Consider the following 26,668-nt stretch of genomic DNA (forward strand, 5'->3'; position numbering starts at 1 on the left):
ATGTTGTAATACATATTAGTACTTTATTCTTTTTTATGGCCAAATGGAATTCATTGTATGGATAGATCACATTTTGTTTATCTGTTCATCAGTTGATGGACATTTAGACTGCTTCCACATTTTGGCTGTTATGAATAATGTTGCTATGCACACTCATATACAAATGTTTGTACAGATATGTTTTTATTTCTCTTGGGTATATACCTAGGAGTGCAATTACTGTGTCATATGGTAACTTTATATGAAGCATTTTGAGGGACCACCAAACTGTTTTCCAAAGTAGCTGCACCATTTTACATTCTAACCAGCAATGGGTGACAATTCCAATTTCTCCACATCCTCTCTAACACTCGTTAATGTCTTTTTAAAATTATAGCCATCCTAGTGAGTATGCAGTGGTATCTCATTGTGATTTTAATGATTTCCCTAATGACTAATAATGTTGAACATTTTTTCATGTGCTTACTTGCCACTTTATATCTTCTTTGGAGAAATGTCTACTCAAGTCCTTTGCCTATTTTTTAGTTGGACTATTTGTCTTATTGCTATTGATTTATAAAAGTTCTTTATGTGTTCTAGACACAAGTCCCTTATCAGATGTGTGATTTGAAAATGTTTTCTCCCATTCTGTTTTTTTTTTTTTTAACTTTCTGGATGGTGTTCATTAGTAAACATCCTTTATTAGTTTGAGGGAGTTCCTGTTTATTCCCACTTTGTTGAATGTTCTTATAACAAAAGGGTGCTGGATTTCATCAAAGACTTTTTCTGTGTCTGTTGAGAGGGTCCTGTGGGTTGTTTTTCCCATTATTCTGTTAATATATTGTAATACATTGATTTTCAGGTGTTAAATTTACCATTAATTCCTGGGATAAATCCCAGTTGATCATGGTATATAATCCTTTTTACATGTTGCAAGATTTAGTTTGCTAGTATTTTGTTGAAAATTTTTGTGTCTACATTCATAAGAAATAGTCTGTAGTTTTTTTTTCTTGTTATGTCTTTGAATTAGAAAGTGCCCTTCTATTTTTTGGAAGTGGTTGCAAAAGATTAATATTAGTTCTTCTTTAAATGTTTGGTACAAATCACCAATGAAGCTATCTAGGTCTTGGCTTTTCTTTGTTGGAGGTTTAAAAATGACAAATTCAGTCTCTGCTTGTTCTACATCTATTCAGATTGTGTATTTATTCTTGGGTCAGTTTTGTTAATTCATGTCTTTCTAGGAGTTCATTCACTTTATCCAATTTGTTGTTATACAGTTGTTCATAACATTCCTTTATTATCATTTTTATTTCTCTAAGATCAATAGTAATATCCTCTTTTTTATTTCTGATTTTAGTAATTTGAATCTTCTCTTTTTTTTCTCGGTCAGTCTAGGTAAAGGTTTGTCAATTTTGTCAATCTTTTCAAAGAATACCCTTTTGGATTTGTTGACTTTCTTGATTGTTTTTCTAGTCTCTATTTCATTTATCATAACTCAGATGGCTTAGCTTGTGAATTCTACCAAACATTTAAGGAAGAATGATACCAGTTCTCCACAACCTCTTTCAGAAAATAGAAGCAGAGGGAACACTTCTTAACTAATTCTATAACGCCAGCATTGCTCCAATACCAAAACCAGACAAAAATATTACAAGAAAAGAAAATTACAGGTCAGTGTCTCTCATGAATATACATGTAAAAGTCCTCAACAAAATATTAAAAAATTGAATCCAACATTTTATAAAAAGAATTATACACCACAACCAAGTAGGATTAATTCCAGGTAAACAAGGCTGGTTCAACATTCAGAAATTAATGAATATACTCTATCACATCAACAGGCTAAAGAAGAAAAAAGTCATATGATTATATCAATAGATGCAGAAAAAACTTTTGACATAATTCAATATCGATTCATGCTAAAAAGTTATCAGTAAACTGAGAACAGAGGGGTACTTCCTCAATTTGATAAAGAATATCTGTAAAAAACTCTACAGCAAACATTATATTTAATGGTGAGAAGCTAGATGCTTTTCCCCCAAGATTGGAAACAAGGTAAGGATATCCCCTGCTACCCTCTATTCAATATTGTATTGGAAGTCCTAGCAGATGCAATAAAACAATAAGGGGGAAAAGGGATATACGGATTGAGAAGGAAGAAATAAAACTTTGTCTTTGTTCATAGATAACATGATTATCTATGTAGAAAATCCCAAAGAATTGTCCAAAAAATCCCAAAACCCCCCCAAAACAAAAAATCCAAACTTTGGAACAAATAACTGATTATAACAACATTGTAGGATACAAGGTTATTATAGAAAAAACAACTGCTTTCCTGTAATTGGAATTTGAAATTAAAAGCACAATGTCACTTACATTAGCACCAAAAAAAGAAAAAAGGAGACAGACAGAAACAAATAAATACTTAGGTATACATACAATATCTATATGAGGAGAACAACAAAACTGATGTGAGAAATAATAGAAAATTGGAATACATGGAGAAGTATTCCATGTTCATGGATAGGAAGGCTCAATATTGCTAGGATGTCAATTCTTCATAATTTGATCTATTGATTCAATGCAATCCCAGTCAAAATCACAAGTTATTTTGTGGATATTGACAAATTGATTCCAAAGTTTGTATGGAAAAGTAAAAGACTTAGAAATGCCAATGCAATCCTGAAGAACAACAAAGTCAGGGGAGTTACCCAACTTTAAGACTTACTATAAAGCTACAGTAATTAAGACACTGTGGTATTGGTGAAACAATAGGCAAATAGACCAATGGAACAGCATAGAATGTCCAGAAATAGACCCACACAAATGTAGTTAACTGATTCTTGACAAAAGAGCAAAGGCAACTTAATAGAGAAAAAATAGTCTTTTCAGCAAATGTTGCTGAAATAACTAGACATCCACATGTAAAACAATGAATCTAAACACAGACCTTATACTGTTCACAAAAATTAACTCAAGATGAATCAGCCTGCTGGGTGCAGTGGTGCTTGCTTGTACTCCCAGCTACTCAAAAGACTGAGGTGGGAAGATGGTTTGACCCCAGGAATTTGAGACCAGATTGGGCAATATAGTGAGACCCCATCTCAAAAAAAGGAGGGGGAAATGCATTGATCACAGAAGTAAATGTAAAACACAAAACTATAAAACTTCTGGAAAATAACATAGAATATCTAGGTTGTGCTTTTATACACAACACCAAAAGTATGATCCATGAAAGACAAAATAGAAGCCCTCAAGTTAGACATATGTATGTATGTATGCATTTTTGAGTCAGGGTCTCACTGTGTCCCCCAGGCTGGAGTGCAGTGGGGCAATCATGGCTCACTGCAGCCTCGAACTCCTGGTCTCAAGCAATCTTCCCATCTCTGCCTTGTGAGTAGTTGAGACTACAGGCATGTGCCACCACAACTGGCTAAGTCTTTCTATTTTTTGTAGAGACCAAAAAATATGACTATGTTGTCCAGGCTGGTCTCAAACTCCTGACCTCAAGGGATCCTCCTGCCTCAGCCTCTTAAAGTGCTGGGATTACAGGCATGAGCCACTGCACCCAGCAAGTTGGCCTTTACTGAAGTTAAAAACTCCTGCTCTGAGAAAGACCCTGTTAAAAGATTTAAAAGGCAAGCTGTGTCCAGAATTGGTGGGTTCTTCGTCTCATGACTTCAAGAATGATGCCGCTGATCTTCGAGGTGAGTGTTACAGTTCTTAAAGGCGGGTGTCCGGAGTTTGTTCCTTCTGATGTTCAGATGTGTTTGGAGTTTCTTCCTTCTGGTGGGTTCGTGGTCTCGCTGGCTCAGGAGTGAAGCTGCAGACCTTCGCAGTGAATGTTACAGCCCTTAAGGCCGGGCGTCTGGAGTTGTTCGTTCCTCCCGGTGAGCTCCTGGTCTCGCTGGCTTCAAGAGTGAACCTGCAGACCTTCGCGGTGAGTGTTACAGCTCATAAAAACAGTGTGGACCCAAAGAGTGAGCAGTAGCAAGATTTATTGCAAAGAGCGAAAGAACAAAGCTTCCACAGTGTGGAAGGGGACCCCAGCAGGTTGCCACTGCTGGCTTGGGCAACCTGCTTTTATTCTCTTATCTGGCCCCACCCACATCCTGCTGATTGGTAGAGCCCAGTGGTCTGTTTTGACAGGGCGCTGACTGGTGCGTTTACAATCCCTGAGCTGGACACAAAGGTTCTCCAGGTCCCCACCAGAGCAGCTAGATACAGAGTGTGGATTGGTGCATTCACAAACCCTGAGCTAGACACAGGGTGCTGATTGGTGTGTTTACAAACCTTGAGCTAGATACAGAGTGCCAATTGGTGTATTTACAATCCCTGAGCTAGACATAAAGGTTCTCCAAGGCCCCACCAGAGTAGCTAGATACAGAGTGTCGATTGGTGCATTCACAAACCCTGAGCTAGACACAGGGTGCTGATTGGTGTATTTACAATCCCTGAGCTAGACATAAAGGTTCTCCAAGGCCCCACCAGACTCAGGAGCCCAGCTGGCTTCACCCAGTGGATCCCACACTGGGGCTGCAGATGGAGCTGCCTGCCAGTCCTGCGTCGTGCGCCTGCACTCCTTAGCCCTTGGGTGGTCGATGGGACTGGGCGCCGTGGAGCAGGGGGTGGTGCTCGTCATGGAGGCTCTGGCTGCACAGGAGCCCACGGAGGGGGTGGGAGGCTCAGGCATGGCGGGCTGCAGGTCCCGAGCCCTGCCCCATGGGAAGGTAGCTAAGGCCTGGTGAGAAATCGAGCACAGCACCAGTGGGCTGGCACTGCTGGGGGACCCAGTACACTCTCCGCAGCCGCTGGCCCGGGTGCTAAGTCCCTCATTGCCCTGGGGCTGGCAGGGCCGGCCGGGCCGGCCGGCTGCTCCGAATGCGGGGCCTGCCAAGCCCACGCCCACCCGGAACTCCAGCTGGCCCGCAAGCTTTCCCCGCGCTCAGCCCCGGTTCCCGCTCGCGCCTATCCCTCCACACCTCCCTGCAAGCTGGGGGAGCTGGCTCTGGCCTTGGCCAGCCCAGAAAGGGGCTCTGACAGTGCAGCAGCGGGCTGAAGGGCTCCTCAAGTGCCGCCGAAGTGGGAGCCCAGGCAGAGCAGGCGCCCAGAGCGAGCGAGGGCTGTGAGGACTGCCAGCACACTGCCACCTCTCAAAGCCACAGACTGGGAAACAATTAGTTAAAAACTACATATCTGCTAAAGGACTTATATTCAAAATATACAAAGAGCTCCCAGAAACTCAACATGATACATGTTACAACATGGATGAACTTTGCAAACATTATGTTAAGTAAAATAAGCCAGACACAAAAGGAAAAATACTGTATGCTCCCACTTATGAACTATCTAGAAGAGTCCAATTAATAAGACCGAAAGTAGATTAGAAGTGACCAGGGACTGAGGAAAGCAGGAATGTAGTTATTGCTAAATGGTTAAAAATTTATTTTTGAATCCCAGCACTTTGGGAGGCCGAGGTGGGTAGATCACCTGAGGTCAGGAGTTCAAGACCAGCCTGGCCAACATGGCTAAACCCCGTCTCTACTACAAATACAAAAATTAGCTGGGCATGGTGGTGCACGCCTGTAATCCCAGCTACTTGGGAGGCTGAGGCATGAAAATCGATTGAACCTGGGAAGTGGAGGTTGCAGTGAGTGGAGATTGTGCTGTTGCACTCCAGCCAGGGCAACAGAGCGAGACTCTGTCTCAAAAAAAAAAAAAAAAATTCTTTTTGGAGTGATGACAAACTTTCAGAAATAGATAATGGTGATAGTTGCATAACATTGTGTGTGTGTGTGTGTGTATATATATATATATATATATTTAATTATTATTTTTTTGAGATAGAGTCCCCCTCTGTTGCCCAGGCTGGAGTGCAGTGTTGCAATCTCGGGTCACTGTAACCTCCGCCTCCCAAGTGCAAGCGGTTCTTGTGCCTCAGCCTCCCAAGTGGCTGGGATTACAGGCACCTGCCACCACACCAGGCTAATTTTTGTAGTTTTAGTAGAAATGGGGTTTCGCCATGTTGGCCAGGCTAGTCTTAAACTGCTGGCCTTAAGCAATCCACCTGCCTTGGCCTTCCAAAGTGCTGGAATAATAGGTGAGAACGACCACCCGGGCCATGAATATATTTAATGTTAGTGAATTGTAAGCTTAAAGTTAAAATGGTGAATTTTATGTTATGTACATTTGTCACAACTCAAGAAATTAGTAATGTAATATAAATATGCAGAAAAGCATTGAATTATACACTTTAAATGGATGAATTATGTGATGTGTGAATTATGATTTTGGTAGTTTGTTTAAAAAATCCTTTGCTATCCCAAGGTTATAAAAATATTGTTGCAAAAGCATTAAAGTTTGCTTTTCCCAATTATGTTTTTAATCAATCTATAATTGATTTTGATGTGTAGTATAAGACAGGGATCTAATTTCATCTTTTCTCACACAGAAAACTAGTTGTTCCAACAACATTTATTGAATATGTAACTTTATGTCTGTTATAGATTAAGTTCTCCAATATATGTGAATCTGTTTGCTGGCTTACTTCATTGTCCCTTTGTTATGTTTTCCTGTCTCAGCACCAGTTCCACATTGCTTTAGTTCTCATAGTTTTAAGTCTCGATGGCTATAAGGGTAAGCCTCCTTCCTAATTCTTCTGCAGGAATGCCTTGGCTCATTAGTGCTTTATCTTTCATATGAATTTCAGCATAACTCTGTCATGTCCTTTGAAGAATGCTATAGAGATTTTGTTTGGAATTTTAATGAATTTAACATTAGTTTGTAAAGAAAATGATATTTTCATTATTTTGCATTTCCCATTCACAAACATGGTATATCTCTGTTTTTATTTATATTTCTTTAATGTACTTCAAAAAAGTTTTATATTTTCCATACAAGACACACTTTTCTTTCTTTCATTTTTTATCTTTTTATTTATTACCTTAAATTTTTTTTCCTGCTCCTACTCCACGAGGAACAATTTTCTTTTGTTAAATTTATTCCTAGGTATTTTTGGTAGTATCGGGAATGTCATCTTTTTCACACTTATGTGATTGAGTGATGCAATTCATGTTTGTATATTGATCTTGTATCTCATAACTTTGGTGAACTCTCAATTGTTTGAACAGTTCCAATGTATTCATTATCTGTGTTCCTATAAACATTTTAGTATTGCCTACTATCTGTAAATAACAGTTTATTTCTTTTCAATCTTCATTTCCCTTTCTTCTTTTTAAAATTGCCTTGGCAAAGACCTTCAAAACAATGTTAAATAGAGGCAATAATAGGCTTCCTTTTCTTACCATTCCCTTCAAAGGAAATGCTTTTAATATTTCATCTTTAATTGTGATGAACTTCTATGTTGTAGGTAGATACATATTAAAACAATTTCAAAGTTCTGGTTTAAGAAGAAAACAATGAACATCTAATAACACCTCATGTAACCCAGTTCTTTCTAAAAAAAAAAAAAAAAAAAAACACAGGGCCAGGCATGGTGGCTCAGGCCTGTAATCCCAGCACTTTGGAAGGCTGAGGCTGATGGATGACTTGAGGTCAGAAGTTTGAGAAAAGCCTGGCCAGCATGATGAAGCCCCATCTCTACCAAAAATACAAAAAATTAGGCGGGCAGAGTGGCGCATGCCTGTAGTCCCAGCTACTCAGGAGGCTGAAGCAGGAGAATTGCTTGAACCTGGGAGGTGGAGCTTGCAGTGAACTGAGATCACACCACTGCACTCCAACCTAGGGAACAGAGCAAGACTCCATCTCAAAACGAACAAACAAACAAACAAACAAACCCCCAAGGCCAAACCAAAACAAAAAACCCCAGGATCTCACTGTGTTGCCTAGGCTGGAGTGCAGTGGCATGATCTCTGCTTACTGCAGAGATCACCTTCTGGGCTCAAGCGATCCTCCCACCTCAGTTTCCCAAGTAGCTGGGACTACGGGAGTATGCCACATGCCTGATTAAGTTTTGTAGTTTTTGTGGAGATGGGTCTCACTATGTTGCCCAGGCTGGTCTTGAACTCCTGGGCTCAAGCTATCCTCCTTCCTTAGACTCCCAAAGTGCTGGAATGGGCCACTGTGCCTGGCTCAGTTCTTTAATCTTCAGATTAAAACTTCCAGTCATGCAGTAAACTTTTTCTCTTAGTGGAAAACATTATATGCTGTCTCATTCCTAGATTGTAAACTTTTTGAAGGAAGATACTTCTTTCTTGAAACATTACCAGATCTCGTCTATATATTGAGACTCAGATTCTGCCTCTGTCTTGGGTCCTGAAAGGGACACACTGGATACCACCCAAAAGTTTATGCATGGCAGACTTATGCTAAACAATCTAAATTCGCATTCAGGATCTTTTTACTACACCTCAATTCAACCACTTGTAATTATGTTTTTTTTTTTTTAATTCCACTGAGCTAGGCACTGCTGGAGCTAAAAAGATGAGTAAGACCCAGTTATGCCTCCCAGGAGCATGTATCTGTTGGAGGAGATAAGACAAGCTCATGTATGTACATGCAAGTACAAACACAAAACACAGAGAGTTAAATACTAAACCAGAGGTATTAATACAAACTTCTCGGAGTTCAAAGAAGAAACAGTAACAGTTGGGCAGGTGGGAAAAAGGGACCACTGGGAAGAATTAGGAAAAATCTCATGGAGGATGTATCATTTGAGACAGACCTTAAAGCTTTAAACAATGTAATAGAGGGTACTGGAAGAGTGTTACCTTTGGAGGGAATAACATGCAAGGTATGAAAGTAGGAACAAGGAGGCCAGTTTCAGAGGCTCTGTTTGGCAGGAATAGATGGGGTATGGTCAGACCATGAATAATAAAAATAGAAATAATAGCTTGAATGCCAATGTAGGTTTTTAATAATGCTGTCGTCCCCAGAGAGCCATTGTAGGAGTTTTGAGTGGGATGGAGACGTGGAAGCTTGCTGCTCTCCCATCCTTTCTCTCCTGAGCAATATTAGCTTTGCCTCTGTCCAGCACAGCAACACACCAAAACTTCAGCCAACAAATCAAACCCCCAGGCTCCGGACCGTCCTACAAAGTACCTCTTCTTGGAGAGCTGTCCAAAATAAAACAGAAACCAGGCACTAGATGCTAGTAAATGTGTACCCACTCTGTGTATAATACAGTGTGTTGAAAGGGTGTTCAAGAGTAGACGGTGTTCAAATGAAGAGTACAGATAAGAGGTGTTTGGTGGTTATAATATTAATAGCAATACGGGGCAGGGAGGTGCGATTTCAGGGTGTCAAAGAATAAACTGACGAAAAGAAGATGAATGCAGATAGTAAATTCCAACTACTGAGCCTGGAGAATGAATTGTATGTGGCCAGCCTTTCGAGGCAGCCAGGACTTAAATTGGCACTAGTGTACAAAGTGTGAAACCCGAACAACTAGGGGGTTTATTTTGAGGCCACCCATTAGGCCTTAGAAGCACTATCCCTCCTAGTGCAATGTTGAAAGGACTGGACTCTGAGGCTGTTGAGATGGACCTGGAAAAGCTGTCTGTGTGTGTTTGATGATCTTGTTTTTCTGTGACGTGGACTTTGAGGTCACTGGGGTGGGGGGAGGGAAGTACCCTTGGCATTGGCAGAGCTGGAAGGTCTGAGCAAGCTGGCTCCTGCTGGAGAATCAATAAAGGAGGCAGAGCAACGCTTTTTTTTTTTTTTTTTTTTTCCGCCGTGGCCAGGGCAGGGTTCTGTTGGGGCTCTATCGCCATGGAGCAGGGGTCCACCTGGGGCCTAGGACGCCTGCAGATAACCCTCTCTTAGCCCCCACGGCCGCGGGCTTCAGCGCGCCCCGGCGCCCTCGCTCTGCAGGGTCTTCCCGGTACCGGCAGGCTGCGGCGGGAGCTGCTTTCGCTCTTACCCTTGCAGGTGCGTGTGCCGCGGACGCCCGGGGCAGGCAGGACGCAGAGGAGGAGGCGCCCGCCATGCCCGGCCTGCGGCTCCCGGCCTCGGCTTCTCGCCCGCCGCCCCCGCGGAACGGCCTGCTGCAGCCCCTGTGAGGAGGAAGAGGCTGCGGCGGCGGCGGCGGCGGCGGCGGCGGCGGCGGCGGCGGCGGAGGAGGAGGAGGAGGCGCCGCCCCCTTGGCGAGCTCCCCGACCCGGCGGCCTCGGAAGGACCCATGGCGGATTCCTCGCCTGCACTGTCCCTGCGGGAAGGCGGCCCGCGCGCGCCGCGGCCCTCGGCCCCCTCGCCGCCGCCGCGCTCGCGCTCCGGCTCTGAGTCCGAGGAGGCCGAGCTGTCGCTGAGCCTGGCCCGCACCAAGACCCGCTCGTACGGCAGCACCGCCAGCGTGCGGGCGCCGCTGGGCGCCGGCGTCATCGAGCGCCATGTGGAGCACCGGGTCCGCGCGGGCGACACGCTGCAGGGCATCGCGCTCAAGTACGGTGTCACGGTGAGCAGGGCGCGCCGCCGCGGCCCGGGCTGGCAGCTCCCGCGCAGGAGGCGGTGCGGCTCGGGGTGCGGGTGGGGGTGGGGGTGGGACTGCGGGTGGGGGTTTGGGGGATGGGGAGTCGCAGGGACGGCCGTGCGTCCCCGGCGGCTCGGCTCCCAGGGCTCGCTCAGCGCGCGCTGCTGGCCACCGCAGGGGTCGCCAAAGCTGGTCCTGCAGCGGGAGGGGCGGGCCGCCAGGGCTCCCTCCCTAGGTAGCTGCATCGAGTTCCCGGTGCCCCGCCCAGGCTCAGACTAGATCTGTCGCGTGAGGGAGGCCGAAGAGGACTAAGGCTTTAGCATCCCCGTGAACCACCTTCACCCGATTTGCAGGCCCCATCACACTACTCTATATTTACGCAAAGCCCAACTGAGGTGAATTTTGTTGTCTGTGAAAACAAGCTCCATGATGAGTCAGGAATGGTGCAGTTGTTCCTACTGGGTGGTTCTGGTTCTATCGATTATGCTTCTTTATGTAGAAGTGAAATTACACCCTCTGGGCTCACTGGCAACCGCGAATGTGACACCTGTCGCTAAGCAGCAGCCAAGAACTGTGGTGTAGGTGAGCTGGAGGACTGCGTTTATTACGAATTTATAAGTGTGTGTGTCTTGGGTGTATTGCATTATACCTTTGGGAAGAACACGGAAACCTGAGGGAACAAATTGTTTCATTAAAATTACTTATAATTAACTGTGAGCTATGTGATGGCCTTTTTACATTTGGGCTCTGTATCAGTTTTCAGTGTTCTTTCCTGAAGCACCTTAGACAGCAATGGGAAGAAAGAGGATCTTATCTATATCTTTCTCTTAAAGTGAAACTCTTTCTGGCCCTTTACCGAATGAAGGAGAATCAGTATGAAGGAGAATGTATTTTGCATATTTAAGCCGGTATATGTTTACCTATCAGGTCCTTCTATCTTTGAAATATTTTGAGAGGGACCTTGCTGTGCAGTCATGTATTGACTTTATCATGCCATGGAGAGCCCCGTTCTGCCCTCTTGGGAGTTCTATACATGTGAACATAGAGCTACAATTCTCCATATGCATTAATGGGGCCTGGTGTGGGTCAGAGGCAGAGGAAAGCAAAGTTGGGAAATACCAGTAGCTACCCTCTGCTGAATGCCTCCTGTGTGGCAGGCATTGCATTTGTCTTGTTTCATCTTTATCTTATTTAACTTTCACAATAAGCCTAGGAGGTAGGTGTAATTAATCTTTTTACAGATGAGAAGATGGATGAGAGGTAAGGATATTTGCCAAGTATGATCATTCATTGAGACCAGCTTGAATTAACAGTGATAAAGCATTTGCTTTTCTCTAGATATTACTTTTGATATCCATCCTTATTTTTATCTTAGTCTTATCAGGAGCTCTCTCAGCATCCTGGCTACTGAAGGAGGACAGTCTTTTCTGTCTGGTTTTCAGGCATCTTGCCTTACTAGGCTAGTGACAGCACCTAGGAATCTATGACACGCAGAAGAGTGTTATTTCCCATGCTCTCTTCCCGTGCAATCTCTCTGTGACCCACAGCCGTCTGTGGTTTCACTTGAGTTGATTATAGATAACTCCTATACATCTGTTTACTGCAGTTCTCCACCTTTGATCAAATGCTTTCTAATCCCTGTTACGTCTAATATAGATCCTATTACTCATAACCTCATTACCATTTACTTTTTAAAATTAAAGTGTAGATCAGATTTTTCATTGCTTTTATAAAGACTTTTGATTTTAAGATATTAAACACAAGTATAATGAATCAGAAACTATAATTGATAGTGACACATAGTTCATTTCAGGGTTTCCCAACCTCAGCACTGTTGATGTTATAGGCCAGATAACTCTTTGTTGTATGGGGTTGTACTGTGCAGTGTAGAACATTTAGCAGCTTCTCTGGCCTGTACCCACTAGATGCCAGTAGCACTCTCCCGCCCCTATTCAGGCATTGCCAGATGTTCTCTAGAAGGCAAATTTACCCCTGGTTGAGGACCACTGGTTTATTACATGTATTTCTCATTACTTCGGGCCCTGGCTTATAGTTGATAAAATTTTTAGAGACTCCTCCACTGGTAATATAGAATCAGTGAAAGAGTTAATACTTACCATAACAGCGAGGTGATATTCTTGTTTTAATATCTTCAGATTTTTTTTTTTTTTTGAGACAGGGTCGTCTCTCACTCTGTTACCCAGGCTGGAGTGCAGTGGCACTAACGTGGCTCACTGCAGCCTCAACTGCTGCTGCTCAAGTGATCTTCCCACCTCGGCCTCCTGAGGAGTTGGGACTACAGGCTCAAGCCACATGCCCAGCTAATTTTTGTATTTTTTGTAGAAATGGGGTCTCATTATGTTGCCCAGGCTGGTCTCAAGCTCCTGGGCTCAAGCAATCCACCCACCTCAGCCTCCCAAAGTGCTGGGCCTACAGGTGTGAGCCACTGCACTGGTCTAATATCTGCAGATATTAATTAGGTTTACTCATTGTGAGATTTTAAGGTGGAAGCTAAAAAGGCAGAAAAATATTTTTCTTCTGACTGAACAGAAAGAAGTTGAGCAAATTAGGTTTCTATTGTTGACTGGCAAGACCGTCTACAACATATTTAAATGATTGCTTTAAAAGGGCAAAAATGAGATATTGGGGGCTTAGAGACTCAAGGCAGTGCACCTAGAAATTAAGTCAGTCCAGCAAACAGTTGGCCTTAAGATACCATGTCTGGCAATCTTGCACAGATGAGCAGAAACTCTCAGGGAAGCCTGTCTCTCCATGGCAGCTCCTCAACCACCCAGCTGGGTGTCAGGCAGGACTTTAGTCCTTTGGTGGAAGACTGATTAAGAGCCAGTCGTAGTCTAGGTACGAGAAAGTTCCCAGAACAGAGACTCCAACAAGGGAGTGAAGATGGAGACCTGGTTGCCAGCCCTGGATTACAAGGGGAACAAGCTGGGAGCCATTTTCTGAGGTGGTGCTGAAGGGCTGGCAGCAGGGCATATCTCAGGATGTGAGAATAGATCCATGTTGCTCAAATTGGCCTGGGCAGGACAGGAATACTCTGGGGCAAACTAAAAATAAAGGATCCTAGCTGACATTGGATCTATGGGATTGGAATACCCAGAAAAGGAGTCTAGGAGTCTCTGTTTTGTTTGTTTGTTTTTGTTTTTGAGACAGAGGCTCACTTTGTCACCCTGGCTGGAGTGCAGTGGCGCAATCTTGGCTCACTGCAACCTCTGCCTCCCGGGTTCAAGCTATTCTCCTGCCTCAGCCTCTCGAGTAGCTGGGACTTTCAGCACACGCCACCACGCCCGGCTAATTTTTGTATTTTTAGTAGAGATAGGGTTTCACTATGTTGGCCAGGCTGGTGTTCAACTCCTGACCTCATGATCCGCCCACCTTGGCCTCCTAAAGTGTTGGGATTACAAGAGTGAGCCACCACATCTGGCCAGAGTCTCCATTTTTAACAAGCATGGCTGCTTTGCTTGTTCCCAAAGCACTGTTCTTCCTTGGGGTTCTTGCACTTGCCATTCTATCTGTCTTTCTCTAATAGCTGGATACAGGGCTAGTTTCATGGGCATGTGACCTGTGCAGTCACACAAGACCCCATTCTTAGAAGGGCCTCACAATTGGTTTAATACTCTACTGTCATCTCTTGAAATTTTTAATAGTTTGTGAACAAGGGCCTCATATTTTCATATTTTTTTACTGGCCCTGGGCGAATGATGGAGCTGATTCTGGCTGAGTGATTTGTTCCCTCATTGCCTTCAAGTCTTTGCTTAAATATCTCATTCTTAAGGCCTTCTCTGCACACTCTATGTCAGATTGTAGCCTTTCTCCCCAGTCCCCCAGCGCTCCTCCCCAACTTCCCTGCCATGTTTTCCTAACAGTATTTATCATTCATCCAGTTTTTTTCTTTCCCTCAGAGCTACCTTTCTGGTGATACATTAGTGAGTAAATAAAAATCCATGTCCTCATAGAGCTTATATTTTAGTTAATGGAGACAGTAAGTAGAAAAATAAAATGTCTCTTATGTCAGATATTGATAAGCATAATGAAAAAAAAAATCAAGCAGGAGAGGGAATTGGGGAGGGCTCATGGAGATGGCTGGAATTTAAAATGGTGTGGCCAGGGAAGGCCTTGCTGAGAAGGAGGTGAGGGAGGGAGCTGTGCAGATATCTGGTGAACATTCCAGGCAGAAGGAATAACCAGTGGTGCAAAGGCCTTGAGGTGAGAACATAATTGGCACCTTCCAGGAGTACTGTGGCTGGTGCTTAGAATGCATTGGGGTATAGTTGGACTAGATCACTTTGGACCTTGACCATTGTAAGGGCTTTATCTTTTTCTCTGAGTTGGGATGCATTTAAGGGGTTTGAGCTGAAGAGTGACATAATCTGACTTGTGCATTAAAAGGATCACTCTGGCTGCTGCTTTAAAAATAGTTTGTAGGGAAGCTAGTACCAAGCAAGGAAACCAGATAAGATGGTGGCTTTTGCAGTAATGCAGGTGGGAGAGGATAGCAGCTGGGACCAAAGCAGTAGAGAAGGAAGGAGGTGGTGAGATGTGGCTGGGGTCTGGATGATTTGCTGATACGCTGTAAATGTTCTGCTTGTTTGTTTACTGTTTAGTTTGAATATCTCTCCCCTAGAGATGGGCCTGGGCATCCTGGGGATGGGAAAGAAGAATCTGGAGTTTCAAGAAGCTGGCTAGGCCTGACACCTGATGGACCCAAGTTCTTCTGCTAGTGACTTAGGAAAGATCATCATGACTCTTTCCTACCATCACCTTTTTAGTCATTAATAGCCATTAAAAACTGGCATTCATTATTTTCTTAACCAACTTCTATTGAGCCTGGTTGGTTTGAGGCCTTGGGCTAGATGCTGGGGCTAGAAGATAATACATGTTGTTCTCTTTTTATTCATGGTGAGTTTTTCAGCTACTGCTTTCTAGTAGTTTTTAGCTACTTGAGAAGCCAGAGAATTTGTTTCATTGATGTTTGTATCTTCTGTGGCTAGCCTGGAGCCTGGCATGTTGTGAGTTCTCCACATACATGTGGACTTCAGCCACAAGAAAGCTTGACTGGTATGAAATAGCCAGCCATGGAGCTGAGCAGACCCAGGAAGTCAGGATCTGGGGCAGGGGCTGAGTGAAGAGGTGCGGCCTGCTGAAGACTTGAACTGCAAGATTTGGTTTGAGGCTCATTCTCAAATCTGTAAAAGACTGCTGCCCTTGCTGGTGCTCAGTGTTCATCTCCTCCCCTCCCCCAGCAGTGGGGCTTTACATGGAGTGATGTATAAGTTTAGGCTTGAGCAGCTCTACCAGAGGAAGAGGCATTTGAGGAAGTGGGTCTGGGAAACTGAAACTATTTGGGGTGGGTTGAGTAACCGTTAAATATAGTTCAAACCTCAGACGTAAACTTGCTTGGACTGGCATTCCCCTGGGTGTGTTTATCTCCACTGAGACATTAAGATTCCTTCCCTAACCCTGTATTCTAGATTTAGCTATTGCTTTTTCAGTGATCCTGGCTCCTCCCAGTTAGAGTCAAGCCTCTGGAGGAAATTGACCAACTCTAGGCTGCCACCATGAATTTTTGTGCAGAAACCCTGGAGAAACCTCCAGAGAGCTATATAGAAACTGAAAGTGGAAAGGAGGCAGCCACGTGGACCTATTATTTGCATAAAATTTTTCTTTTATCTCTTTGCTTCCTCCAGGCAGCTTGCCTGTCTTTTTCCCTCTCCAGAGGCCACCTCACCCCGCAGTACCCTCAGTTACTTCCTAGCCGGTTTTATTCCCAGGATTTTCTCTTCCTCTGCCAATTAGCTGCTAAGCCAAGTTGTTGCTTAACGTTTCCCCTAACGAAAGTTACCTTGCTGAGAAAAGGTGAAATGATTGTCATTTTTAGGGAGAATAAACATTGTGATTTAGAAACTTAGGTGCATGTAAATCTTTAGTGTTCATAACTTTAACCCCTGCTGCTGGTGGAGATTGCTGGCCCTTGCTAGTTAAAGAGAAGATAACTATAAATAGAGCCACCAAAGGTGAGAGATATGGCAAAGTAGCCTTTAGTCATTCGGGGTGTTTGTAGATTCTCATTATTTTTTTAAACACCTTTATTGAGGTTGTACACCACAAAATTCACCCATCTTAAGTGTACGATTCAATGACTTTAAATAAATTTACAGAGTTGTGAGGCCATTATTGGAATTCAGCAGTAGAACAGTTACATCACCCTGAAAAGATCCCCATGCCCATCCATTCCTCTCACTCTTTGTTTCCTTCTCCAGTCTCAGACTACCACCAATATGCTTTCTAATCTAGAGATTTGCCTTTTTTGGACATTTGCCATAAATAGAATCTCATGTACTTTTCTGACAGTGTGGGGAAGAAAAAAAGCCTTTTTCTCGTGAACACATAGCAATGGAGGGGTCTGATCTCATTGCCATCAACACCTAGAACGTAACAGGAGACAGATGTGGGGGTGAATCTTGGGAGAATCATTTAATATTTAAGTCTGTTTTCTGTAAACTAATAATCAAATGAGAGCTGTGTGCGTATATGAGAACATTCTGCAAGCCACACAGTGGCTTAATAATACATGTTATTATGTATCCTGAAACATTTTTGGATGAGCTTATATCTTTTAAGGAATGGAGAGGAAGAGAAAGAAGCTTTGAGAATTGCATTCACTATTAGTTAGGTGGACTGATGTTGCTGGCCCAAGATAGGAAGCGTTCTTGACCTTACTCAGCAGCCTGATCTTAAGGTATCTTCTGGAGGGATGCTTTGTGAATTCCCTTCACAGGGGAATCATTGTATTTTATTTTATTAAAAAAAATTTTTTTTTTGAGACAGGGTCTTGCTCTGTCACCTGACCCGGAGCGCAGTGGCGAGATCTTGGCTAACTACAGCCTTAACCTCTCAGGCTCAAGCGATTCTCCTGCCTCATCCTCCTGAGTAGCTGGAACTATGGGGGTGCACCACCACACCAAGCTAAATGTTTTGGGGGATACTTTTTGGTAGAGATGGAGTTTCATCATATTACCCAGGCTGGTTTCAAACTCTTGGGCTCAAGCAATCCATCTGCCTTGGCCTCCCAAAGTTTTGGGACTACAGGCATGAGCCACCACGCCTGGCTGGGGAGTCATTTTCAGTACATTGTTTTTAAGTTATTAATGGCACTTGTTCTACCTAATTTCACCATAATTGAACTTGTGACCACCCTTTGGCTATTACTTTCCTCATTTTATAAACTGTTTCTTAGTGACCAGACAGTAAATTTATATTTCATTGAGTTACACTATTCAATCTAGATTAAGGGAGACTTTTGAAATGAAAGCATTTGATCAATGTACCTCCCAACTCCCATTCATCCATCCCTAAGAAACAGAGGATAGTCCTGCATCAGTTTGAAAGGACACACTTTCTAGTCTCAGCATTAATTGGATCTTAGGAAATGTTGAACAGAGGGTAGGTAGGAAAGCTATAGAGTTTTCCAGCTCTTCCTTGGATTGGATCATGACTTTTCTTAGCTTTATGTGAAGTGAAATTGCCAGAACAGTAGACCTATCTACGTTCAGACGGAAGTATAAAACATACCAAAGGAGGCCAGGTGTGGTGGTTCACGCCTGTAATCCCAACACTTTGGGAGACCGAGGCAGGTAGATCACAAAGTCAGGAGATCAAGACCATCCTGGCTAACACGGCGAAAGCCCGTCTCTACTAAAAATACAAAAAATTAGCCAGGCATGGTGGCATGCACCTGTAATCCCAGCTACTCGGGAGGCTGAGGCAGGAGAATAGCTTAAACCCGGGAGGAAGAGGTTGCAGTGAGCCGAGATCATGCCACTGCACTCCAGCCTGGGTGACAGAGTGAGACTCCATCTCAAAAACAATAAAAATAAATAAATAAATAAAAAACATACCAAAGCAAAAGAAAACATCGTTTCACCATTTTGGATTTTTCAGTTTGTTGTCTGTGCTATGGCAGGTGCCTCTTTCTTGCTAATCCATTTTCTGCACCCAGCTGCTGAAGCAATCTTTAACTGTGATCAGATCATGTCACTCCCTGCCATCACCCTCCAGTGGCTTCTCATCACATTTAAAATAAATTCCAAATTCCTTAGCTTGGCACCCAAGGTCCTGCCTGGTTGGAAGTTTGCTTATTACTCCCTACACTTTAGCCATGTGATTTTTTTCCTGCTCTGGGGCATTTCCTACTCCTTTTTCTAGATGGAATGCTTTTATTCCTGGCTCTTTGCATGTCTGATTTCATATTTCATCATGGGTAACAGAGTTTAGAGCCTATGCATTTGGCCTAAGCCATAGCTTGTAAAGAACAGGTGAAGATTTTCATTACCTTTTGAAAAACCTATTCAAAGCCTTTTGTGACATCTCAAAGCAGTGACGATATATTATGGTATTCATCTGGGCTTATCCATGTGAGATTTTTCCTATATATTCTTACTTTGGGGGAGAAACAATTTTTTTTTTTTTTGAAACAGAGTCTCACTCTGTCACCCAGGGTGGAGTACAATGGCACAATCTCGGCTTACTGCAACCTCCGCCTCCCAGGTTCAAGTGATTCTTCTGCCTCAGCCTCCTTAGTAGCTGTGATTACAGGCACCTGCCATCATGCCTGGCTAATATTTGTATTTTTAGTAAAGATGGGGTTTCACCATGTTGGCTAGGCTGGTCTTGAACTCCTGACCTCAGGTGATCCACCTGCCTCGGCCTCCCAAAGTGCTGGGATTACAGGATTGAGCCACCATGCCCGGCTGAGAAACAGTATTTTATGGGAGAAAATTTCTACCTTCTTCCTTCTCATTTGCTGATTATATATTAGAATCTGCCCTTACCTGTTGCTTTCTTACTTTTAATTAAATTTAATGATAATAATTGCTGACGCCTTTGAGTACTTCTTGTGTGCCGTGTGTGTGTGTGTGTGTGTGTGTGTGTGTGTGTGTGTACTCCTGGAGTACAATGTTGTGATCTCAGCTCAGTGCAACCTCTGCCTCCCACATTCAAGCGATTCTCATGCCTTGGGCTCCCGAGTAGCTGAAATTACAGACATGCGCCACCACGCCTGGCTAATTTTTGTATCCTTTTTTTTAGTAGAAATGAGGTTTTGCTATGTTGATCAGGCTGGTCTCAAACTCCTGACCTTGGCCTCCCAAAGTGCTGGGATTACAGGCATGAGCCACTGCGCCCAGCCCGTATGTTGTTGTAAACACTTTACATGAATTAATTCATTATGATATATGGAGAGGAAGGAACTGTTACTATCCTTACTTTGCTGATAAGTAAACCGACAGGGAATGGTTAGAAAGTGGGAAAGCCAGGATGTGAACTCAGAAAGTATGGCCCCTGAACCCATGCTTCTGAGTACTATGCTGTATTAAACTCAAGACTCAAATCTGCCCCTGTCCTTAGATTGGTTCCCACCTTGTTGCTAACTGTGTCTGAATATCCCTGGTGTTCTTGACTCTGGCATCTCGTGTGTCATCTTATAGTCTAGACCATAAAGGTCCACATACATCTTAAATGCTTACTAATGACATTGAGATGAAGGCAGTGGAGCCCCTGACTTTAGGAAGCTTGTGGACCAGTTATAGTGAGTCACTTGTGCAGCAGTATGTACAGAAGCCAGGGGGAGCCTTGCCCTTCACTGCCTGTGGACTCCCTGACTGCACGCAGCCTCTGAGTCAGTCACCTTGTCTAGTCCTCTGTAGGCCCCTTGCCTGGCCTTGGTGGCCCGTTGTGCTCTGTATGATAGATGTATCTGTCAGCATCGCAGCAGAATACAGATAACACTCTCAGAGGATGTGGCCGAAGAGAGTTTAATAAAGGGACATTTACTGAATGTGAGCATGGTTGAGGGAACCAGCAAGGGAAGGTGAAGCACCCAGAGACTAGCAATAGCAGGGAGATGTTACCCCTAGGCCTGAAGGGCCAAGGGAACACTGGCAAGATCTGGAGACTTGGATCTGGGACTCCTGATAGGAACTCTCACCAGAGAGGAATGCAGCCACTGGTTATGGTAAGGTCATCCTGCTGCTGTTGCCAAACCAACTGGAATTCCAAGGGCAAGGGGACCTGGGTAATGCAGTTCTTAAAAAGTCAGCCTCCTAGGGTTTAGAATAAGCCCAAGAAGAGTGGGGGAATGGATTGGGAGGGGAGAGTGAGTTGGAAAGGAGAATAAACAGCACGACAGATAACTTAACTACCCATTTCTGATTACTTCATCTTCCATGCCCACTCCTCTGACCTGTGTTAATTCATCCATCCATCCATCCTTCCATCCATCTGTCCATCCATCCTAAGCACTTAGTGCATATGCGATCTTTGTCAGACCAGAAAGGCTATAGCAATAACCAGTTCTTGCCCTCAAAGAATTCATAGTGTACTCTTGCAGTTCCTAGCTCTGCCCAGCAGTTTGGATCCTGGTCCTGTCTGTTTCTGTCTTCCATCATTATTCCCAGGAAGCAATGACTATTAGCAATCGTAGTCCCCTTCCGATAAGCATTTCAAAGGGCACTATATCAGCAAGAGCTCTTTCAGCTACAAGTGACAGAAAACCTAACTCAAATTGGCCTAAACAAAAAACAAACTCCAAGTGGAGTTTAGTGGATCTTGGAACTGAGCATGTTCTGTCTTCAGGCTGTGATCCAGAAATTCAAATGCTCACCTCTAAGGTGGCTCCAGTATCAGATTCCACAAGGAGCCAGGATGACTGCCAGCATCTCCAGCCTATCTCCTTCCGGCAGAAAGCAGTAGAGAACTCTCCCCTCGACCGTCCTGCAGGAGTCTTTTTGCATGTCTGAATGATTCTGTCATGGGCCTGTGATCTATCACGAAAGCCTGTGATGCTCCCCAGGGCAGGAATGAGTCATATGCTCACTCTGGAGCCAGGGGAGGGCTTAGTGTCACTGGAAACCTATGCACTAAGAGAGATGGAGCAGCTGGATGCTTGGGGACAAGATCTAGGGGTCGGTCCTAAAGGCGAAATAGCGTATACCTGAACCTGCTATGGGCAAAGTGTCCAAGTTATTAACCCTTTCAAACCTGAACTAGACCAGAGATACTTGGGATTTTTAGATTTTAATTTTGTCTCTAAAAGGCACCTGCCCATGTTTATGTTCTCTTTCTCCCCTTAAACTAGAAATGAGAACACAAAAGACCATCCTTTTTAAAAATCTCATTCCTTTAATGGAGTATCTTTAGAAGAAAAAAGAAAGCTTTACATGTACTATTTGCATGGAATCAGCTTATAACAAAGCAGGATGAACAGGGTCCACTTAGTTGACTGTTGTTTTTGCAGGCTTTTTGAAGTAGAAATACAATTTTTTTGTTTTTACTCAGAATTCATTTGGCATTAAAGGCCCTCCATAATGTGATTTCATTAGTTGTGTACTTTAATTCAGATGTTGTACGGACTTTGGAGTCAGACAAAAATCCCAGTTTAAACATCTAAAGAGCCATATTGTACTTGGTCAAATCTACCATCTCTTTTGTGTTTTGATTTCTTCATTGGAAAGTGGAGAGTAGTAAGTACCATCCACTGCCAGACACTCTAATCACTACTTTCTCTCTCTCTTTCCATATACATATATATGGGAATATATGTATAGAATGTACATATATTTTTATATATTCTCTCTCATATATGTATTTCCTCGATGCAAGTGGGTATATAAGCTCTCATTTAATCCTTGCAACAACCCTGTGAAAGGTAGATGGTACCTGTTTTACACATGAGGAGAAAAGATCAATGAGATAAGTAACAAGCTCATGTTCATACAGTAACTGCATTTACTAAGCACAGTTCTAGAGACATGGGAAGCACTCCATAAGTAAAACAGCAGCAATGGTAAGTTTAAAAAAAAATCAGATAATAGAAATGTTAAAACAAGAATTGAATTTATTAAGTGCTAAAAATTTTACGTTTTTAAACTGATGTTAAAAGCAGCCTTGTAGTAGAAATAGTATAATGGGGAAAAATTAGTCTGTTCTTTTTTAAAATCGGGAAACAATTTTCCAACATCTCCTGAAATAACTGGAGATATCTGGGGAGGTTACCGAACCTGAATGAAGAGTCTCAAATCCCAAGAAAGCGTTGTGTACATTTTGCTTATGAATATTGGTAGTTCTGTATTGTATAATAAATCTTACTCCTTGACTTGGTTATATGTAACTCTGTGTTTCCTTTTTTATATTTTAGATGGAGCAGATTAAAAGGGCCAATAAACTGTTTACCAATGATTGTATATTTCTGAAGAAAACTTTGAACATCCCAGTTATATCAGAGAAGCCTTTGTTGTTTAATGGACTTAACTCCATTGATTCTCCAGAAAATGAAACTGTTGATAACAGTTTTTCTCAGGAAGAGGAGCCAGTGGTGGCCGGGGAAGACCTCCCTCCTCCCAGTCCTCAAGAATCTGATGTTCAGCCTGTGCAGCCTGAGGAAGTGTCAGCCAGAGATTTCCTGCAGAGACTTGACTTGCAGATTAAGTTATCAACACAGGCAGCCAAGAAGCTAAAAGAAGAGAGCAGGTAAGAATACCCTGGTACAAATGTCGAAGTCTAAATAAATTACTATTAAGATGTCCTTGCTGGGCCAAATCTTTCTTTTCTTTTCCTTTTCTTTTCTTTTCCTTTTTTCTTTTCTTTCTTTCTTTCTTTCTGATTTTCTTTTTCTTTCTTTCTTAATTTCTTTCTTTCTTTTTTGCTTTAAAAACTACATTTTATTTCTAGACAGGCATTTTTAGTATATAAACTCTAAACAGAGCTGCTGCCTGATGCACAAGGCTTTATCTGTTGCAGTGTTTTTATCTGTTATTTGCTATAAAAAGTTTGCTTCTTTGCTTTAATAGCATCACTGTTCAGCTAGCACTTCTGGATAGCAGCAAAGTAAAAGCGTCTCTCATTGACACTTTCAAGAGAAGCAGTGTCATAGAAAATACTTGTAAAATATTGATAGTTGCAAAACTTGTCAAAGACATTGTCTGTTATTTGTTTTTGTTTTTTTTTTTTTCCAGACGGAGTCTCGCTCTGTCGCCCAGGCTGGAGTGCAGTGGCGCAATCTTGGCTCACTGCAAGCTCCGCCTCCCGGGTTCAGGCCATTCTCCTGCCTCAGCCTGCCAAGTAGCTGGGACTACAGGCGCCCGCCACTGCTCCCGGCTAATTTTTTTTTTTGTATTTTTAGTAGAGATGGGGTTTCACCGCGGTCTCGATCTCCTGACCTCGTGATCCGCCCGCCTCGGCCTCCCAAAGTGCTGGGATTACAGGCATGAGCCACCGCGCCCGGCCTGTCTGTTATTTGTTACTGGGTGTTTCCTACATAAGATCTCATGTGAACTTTTTTCTTTGATTTTTAAATTTGATATTAGGGCAACCTTTCTCTCTTCTACAGAATTGGTTTCCTTTTTTCTTTATGATTAGATTTCAAAAAAGTACAATCTACTGTGTTTTCTTTTTTGCTCTGGCTATTGGGAAGCTTGCAACTAAAACTGATACCTGCATTCAACTCCTATAATATTTCTTATGATTAATACATTGGTTTCCTTCTCCTTTCCTTAGTCCTGATTTTTTTATTTCTATTTTATTAATCTTATTGTATATATGCCCTTTGTTGTTAGTACCTTAAATCCTTTTGAGAAAGAGGTAGAATATAGAAAACATAAACAAATATAAATATGAATATAATTTAGTATAGATTTAAAATATATGTAAATATAAGCAAATATAAATACATAAACGAATGACATTATTTATTCTAATAACTGAGATACGAATAAAATGGAGATAGTAAGGTATGTCTTAAGTATTGGCATTTCATACAATTTTCTAGGCATGCACAATATTCTAAGTTGATATATTCCTTCTTTGGCAAGTGGATATTAAATTGTATAATAAGTTGATGTTTTAGTTTTCTGCATACAGTTCTAAACACTGATTTATGCTGTATTTATTTTCTTTCAGAGATGAAGAAAGTCCCTATGCAACTTCCCTCTATCACAGTTAGGTGATTTGGGGGCATAACTCTAACCAAAATTAAGATATGTTTGGACCATAAGGAATCCAACAACTGAAGATTCAAAAACATCCCTTCTGGATTCCTATAGTGTCCATCTTAAAATCATAACTAGGTAGTTCTACCTGCTGCAATTGCACTGAAGTGATTAGTTCCCTCTGGCTTTCTATAATTTTAAGTCTTTATTATGGCATGATGGCAAGGTTGTATCCTAAAGCTCATCACTTTTGTAGGTGGTGTTAGTTTTTAGACTAGCTTTTATAAATACTAATTGACATAAAGCATCAAAGACTATTTATATATTTAGGCTAAAGATAATGTTTATCTCCTTATGCAATCCTGATTATGTGAAAATATGGTTGCTGTTTAAGTGATGCTGAATTTGCTGTGCGTTTATAACTTAAGTGCTATATATATATTTCGATATGTCTTACATATTCTCTATTAATATAAAGAACCAAATTTTGTCTGCTATTTTGTAAAAATAAGCTACAAAAGCCTGAATGAGAAAATAAACTATGTTTTCAAACTTGAGTCTCCTTTTTTTTAACAAATAAGAAAATAAAATTGACTTTTAAATTATACATTTAAATGGCGACAGCTCCTTCTTCACTTTAATGGTTTTTATTATTATAAATGCAATTTTGAAAAAAGTATTCATAATCTAAAAGCAAAACAATTATAATTACTAGTAATCTTGGCATTTTCATTGACCTGATGTGATTCAGATATGGTGAAAACATGGGATAAATCAAAAGAACAAATAAATAATACCATAATCTGACATTATATTGCAGAATTCTAGTGTGGATTTCATTGCTAAGTTACTTTATGAGTGTTTAGTAGTCCTGTACTTATTTGAATTGATTTTTATTCCCATAATTTAATTGGTCTTTATTATATGTATAGATTACAGTAGTACACTTTAAGCAATATATCATTTATAATTAAATATTGTTTTGGTCTCAATTTCTGCTCAACTGTTAGATTAAATAAATCTTTAGGCTTCCACAAAAATTCCTCATATCTACCCCATCCCAGCATAGCAAAAATACTTTCACTTTCTTCTTTTGTTATTTTTTTCTCCTCTCTCTTTCTTTTATCTTCCCTCATTTTCTTTCCCCCTGTCTTGCTTCTCCAGGTCATCCATTAAGCAAGAAACAAGTGCCCTTAGGTGTTAATGCGTCAGAGCTTGCAGAATTAGAACTGCACATATCCAAGCCCTGAGGCTGAGCAACTGCTGCATCAATGGGAAACAGTAGCTGTCAGCCCCTGTCTTGCTGATTTTCTTGTTTGTTCCTAATATATATAATCCCTGTGTCTTGTCTTTTTTTTCTCATGTTATAGCATCTTTGAAATAGGGTACTCTCTTGATCATGCTTTGCTGTTTTCTTCTATTCACTACCTGAACTGTGGGAGTTAGCTGGATGAAGAGAGACCTAAATGAAAAAAAATAAGGGAAGGAAAACAGGTATGTATATAAGAAAAGGTTCAAACAAACATCTGTGGTGGCCTAGGAACCATTAAAAATGTAGAGTTATCATGCTATTTAACATAAAATGTTCTCAAATTTGAGAGTAATCCAAAAGATGTAACATGAGCTCAAATTTGAAATTAAGACCACAATCTCAAAAACATTTTTTTCTGAGTATTTTATTTTTGCCTAAGGTCTCTCTTAGCATTCTCTAGCCAAAACGTTGGTCATCTTCAAGTTATTAGTAACTTGGAATTCTTTGTGGCCACAGTTAAACTATTCTGGACTGAGTACTTTAGTCCCTACCTTGCACATAGAATCACTGGAGTGGGCTGAGAGACAAGAAACTTACGTTCTATCCCAACTTTACCATTTCTTGGTTGCACGAGCTGGAGCGTATCCTGTGCTTTTGTTCCCTTTGGGAACCAGTTTCCTGTTTCATAAAACGGGACTGATGATGTTCCTTTTGTTTTGGTTATGGATAGGAGCTAATGAATGCCAATGTGCTTTGAGAACCACAATAAACTCCCTAAGTACATTTCTTATTTTTAAAAATACTGCATGTTTAGATACATTATAGAAAAGTGAATGGATAAAACGCTTTAGCCAGCGCCAGTTTATTGTCTGATGGACATGCAGCCTGTTTGGGTGTGGCTGAATTAGAGTCAGTCATGTTATCAAAGATGACTCATGGAAACAGTCTGGTTCACTGTGTTTTGGCAAGTGTTATTTGGGCAAAGGTGTTTTTAGTTCCCTCTCCCCACTC

General features: G+C 42.1%; 1 protein-coding gene across 3 annotated transcripts; it reads left to right on the top strand.

Annotated features, from left to right (window-relative positions):
* Positions 1 to 10,027: 10,027 nt before the first annotated feature.
* LYSMD2 (LysM domain containing 2) lies at positions 10,028 to 24,962 on the top strand. Of its 3 annotated transcripts, none has more exons than XM_030814087.1 (3): positions 10,028 to 10,390; positions 22,617 to 22,948; positions 24,377 to 24,962. In XM_030814087.1, exons 1-3 carry the CDS (start codon positions 10,118 to 10,120, stop codon positions 24,417 to 24,419), a joined length of 648 nt encoding a protein of 215 aa, XP_030669947.1. In that variant the 5' UTR covers positions 10,028 to 10,117; the 3' UTR covers positions 24,420 to 24,962. The 3 variants fall into 3 exon arrangements, with proteins under 3 accessions (XP_030669947.1, XP_030669949.1, XP_030669948.1); XM_030814089.1 differs by lacking the exon at positions 10,028 to 10,390 and adding an exon at positions 10,675 to 10,800; XM_030814088.1 differs by lacking the exon at positions 10,028 to 10,390 and adding an exon at positions 10,836 to 10,987.
* Positions 24,963 to 26,668: the final 1,706 nt, after the last annotated feature.

The sequence above is a fragment of the Nomascus leucogenys genome, chromosome 6, assembly GCF_006542625.1.
Source record: "Nomascus leucogenys isolate Asia chromosome 6, Asia_NLE_v1, whole genome shotgun sequence".
Taxonomy (NCBI): domain Eukaryota; kingdom Metazoa; phylum Chordata; class Mammalia; order Primates; family Hylobatidae; genus Nomascus; species Nomascus leucogenys.

What these genes read in the sequence shown, in the direction of transcription:
- LYSMD2 (XM_030814087.1), top strand. Translation starts at nt 10,118, where the DNA reads ATGGCGGATTCCTCGCCTGCACTGTCCCTGCGGGAAGGCGGCCCGCGC. An exon ending in CGCTCAAGTACGGTGTCACG is followed by an intron (nt 10,391 to 22,616) that starts GTGAGCAGGGCG and finishes TTTATATTTTAG; the next exon opens with ATGGAGCAGATTAAAAGGGC. An exon ending in AAGCTAAAAGAAGAGAGCAG is followed by an intron (nt 22,949 to 24,376) that starts GTAAGAATACCC and finishes ATTTTCTTTCAG; the next exon opens with AGATGAAGAAAGTCCCTATG.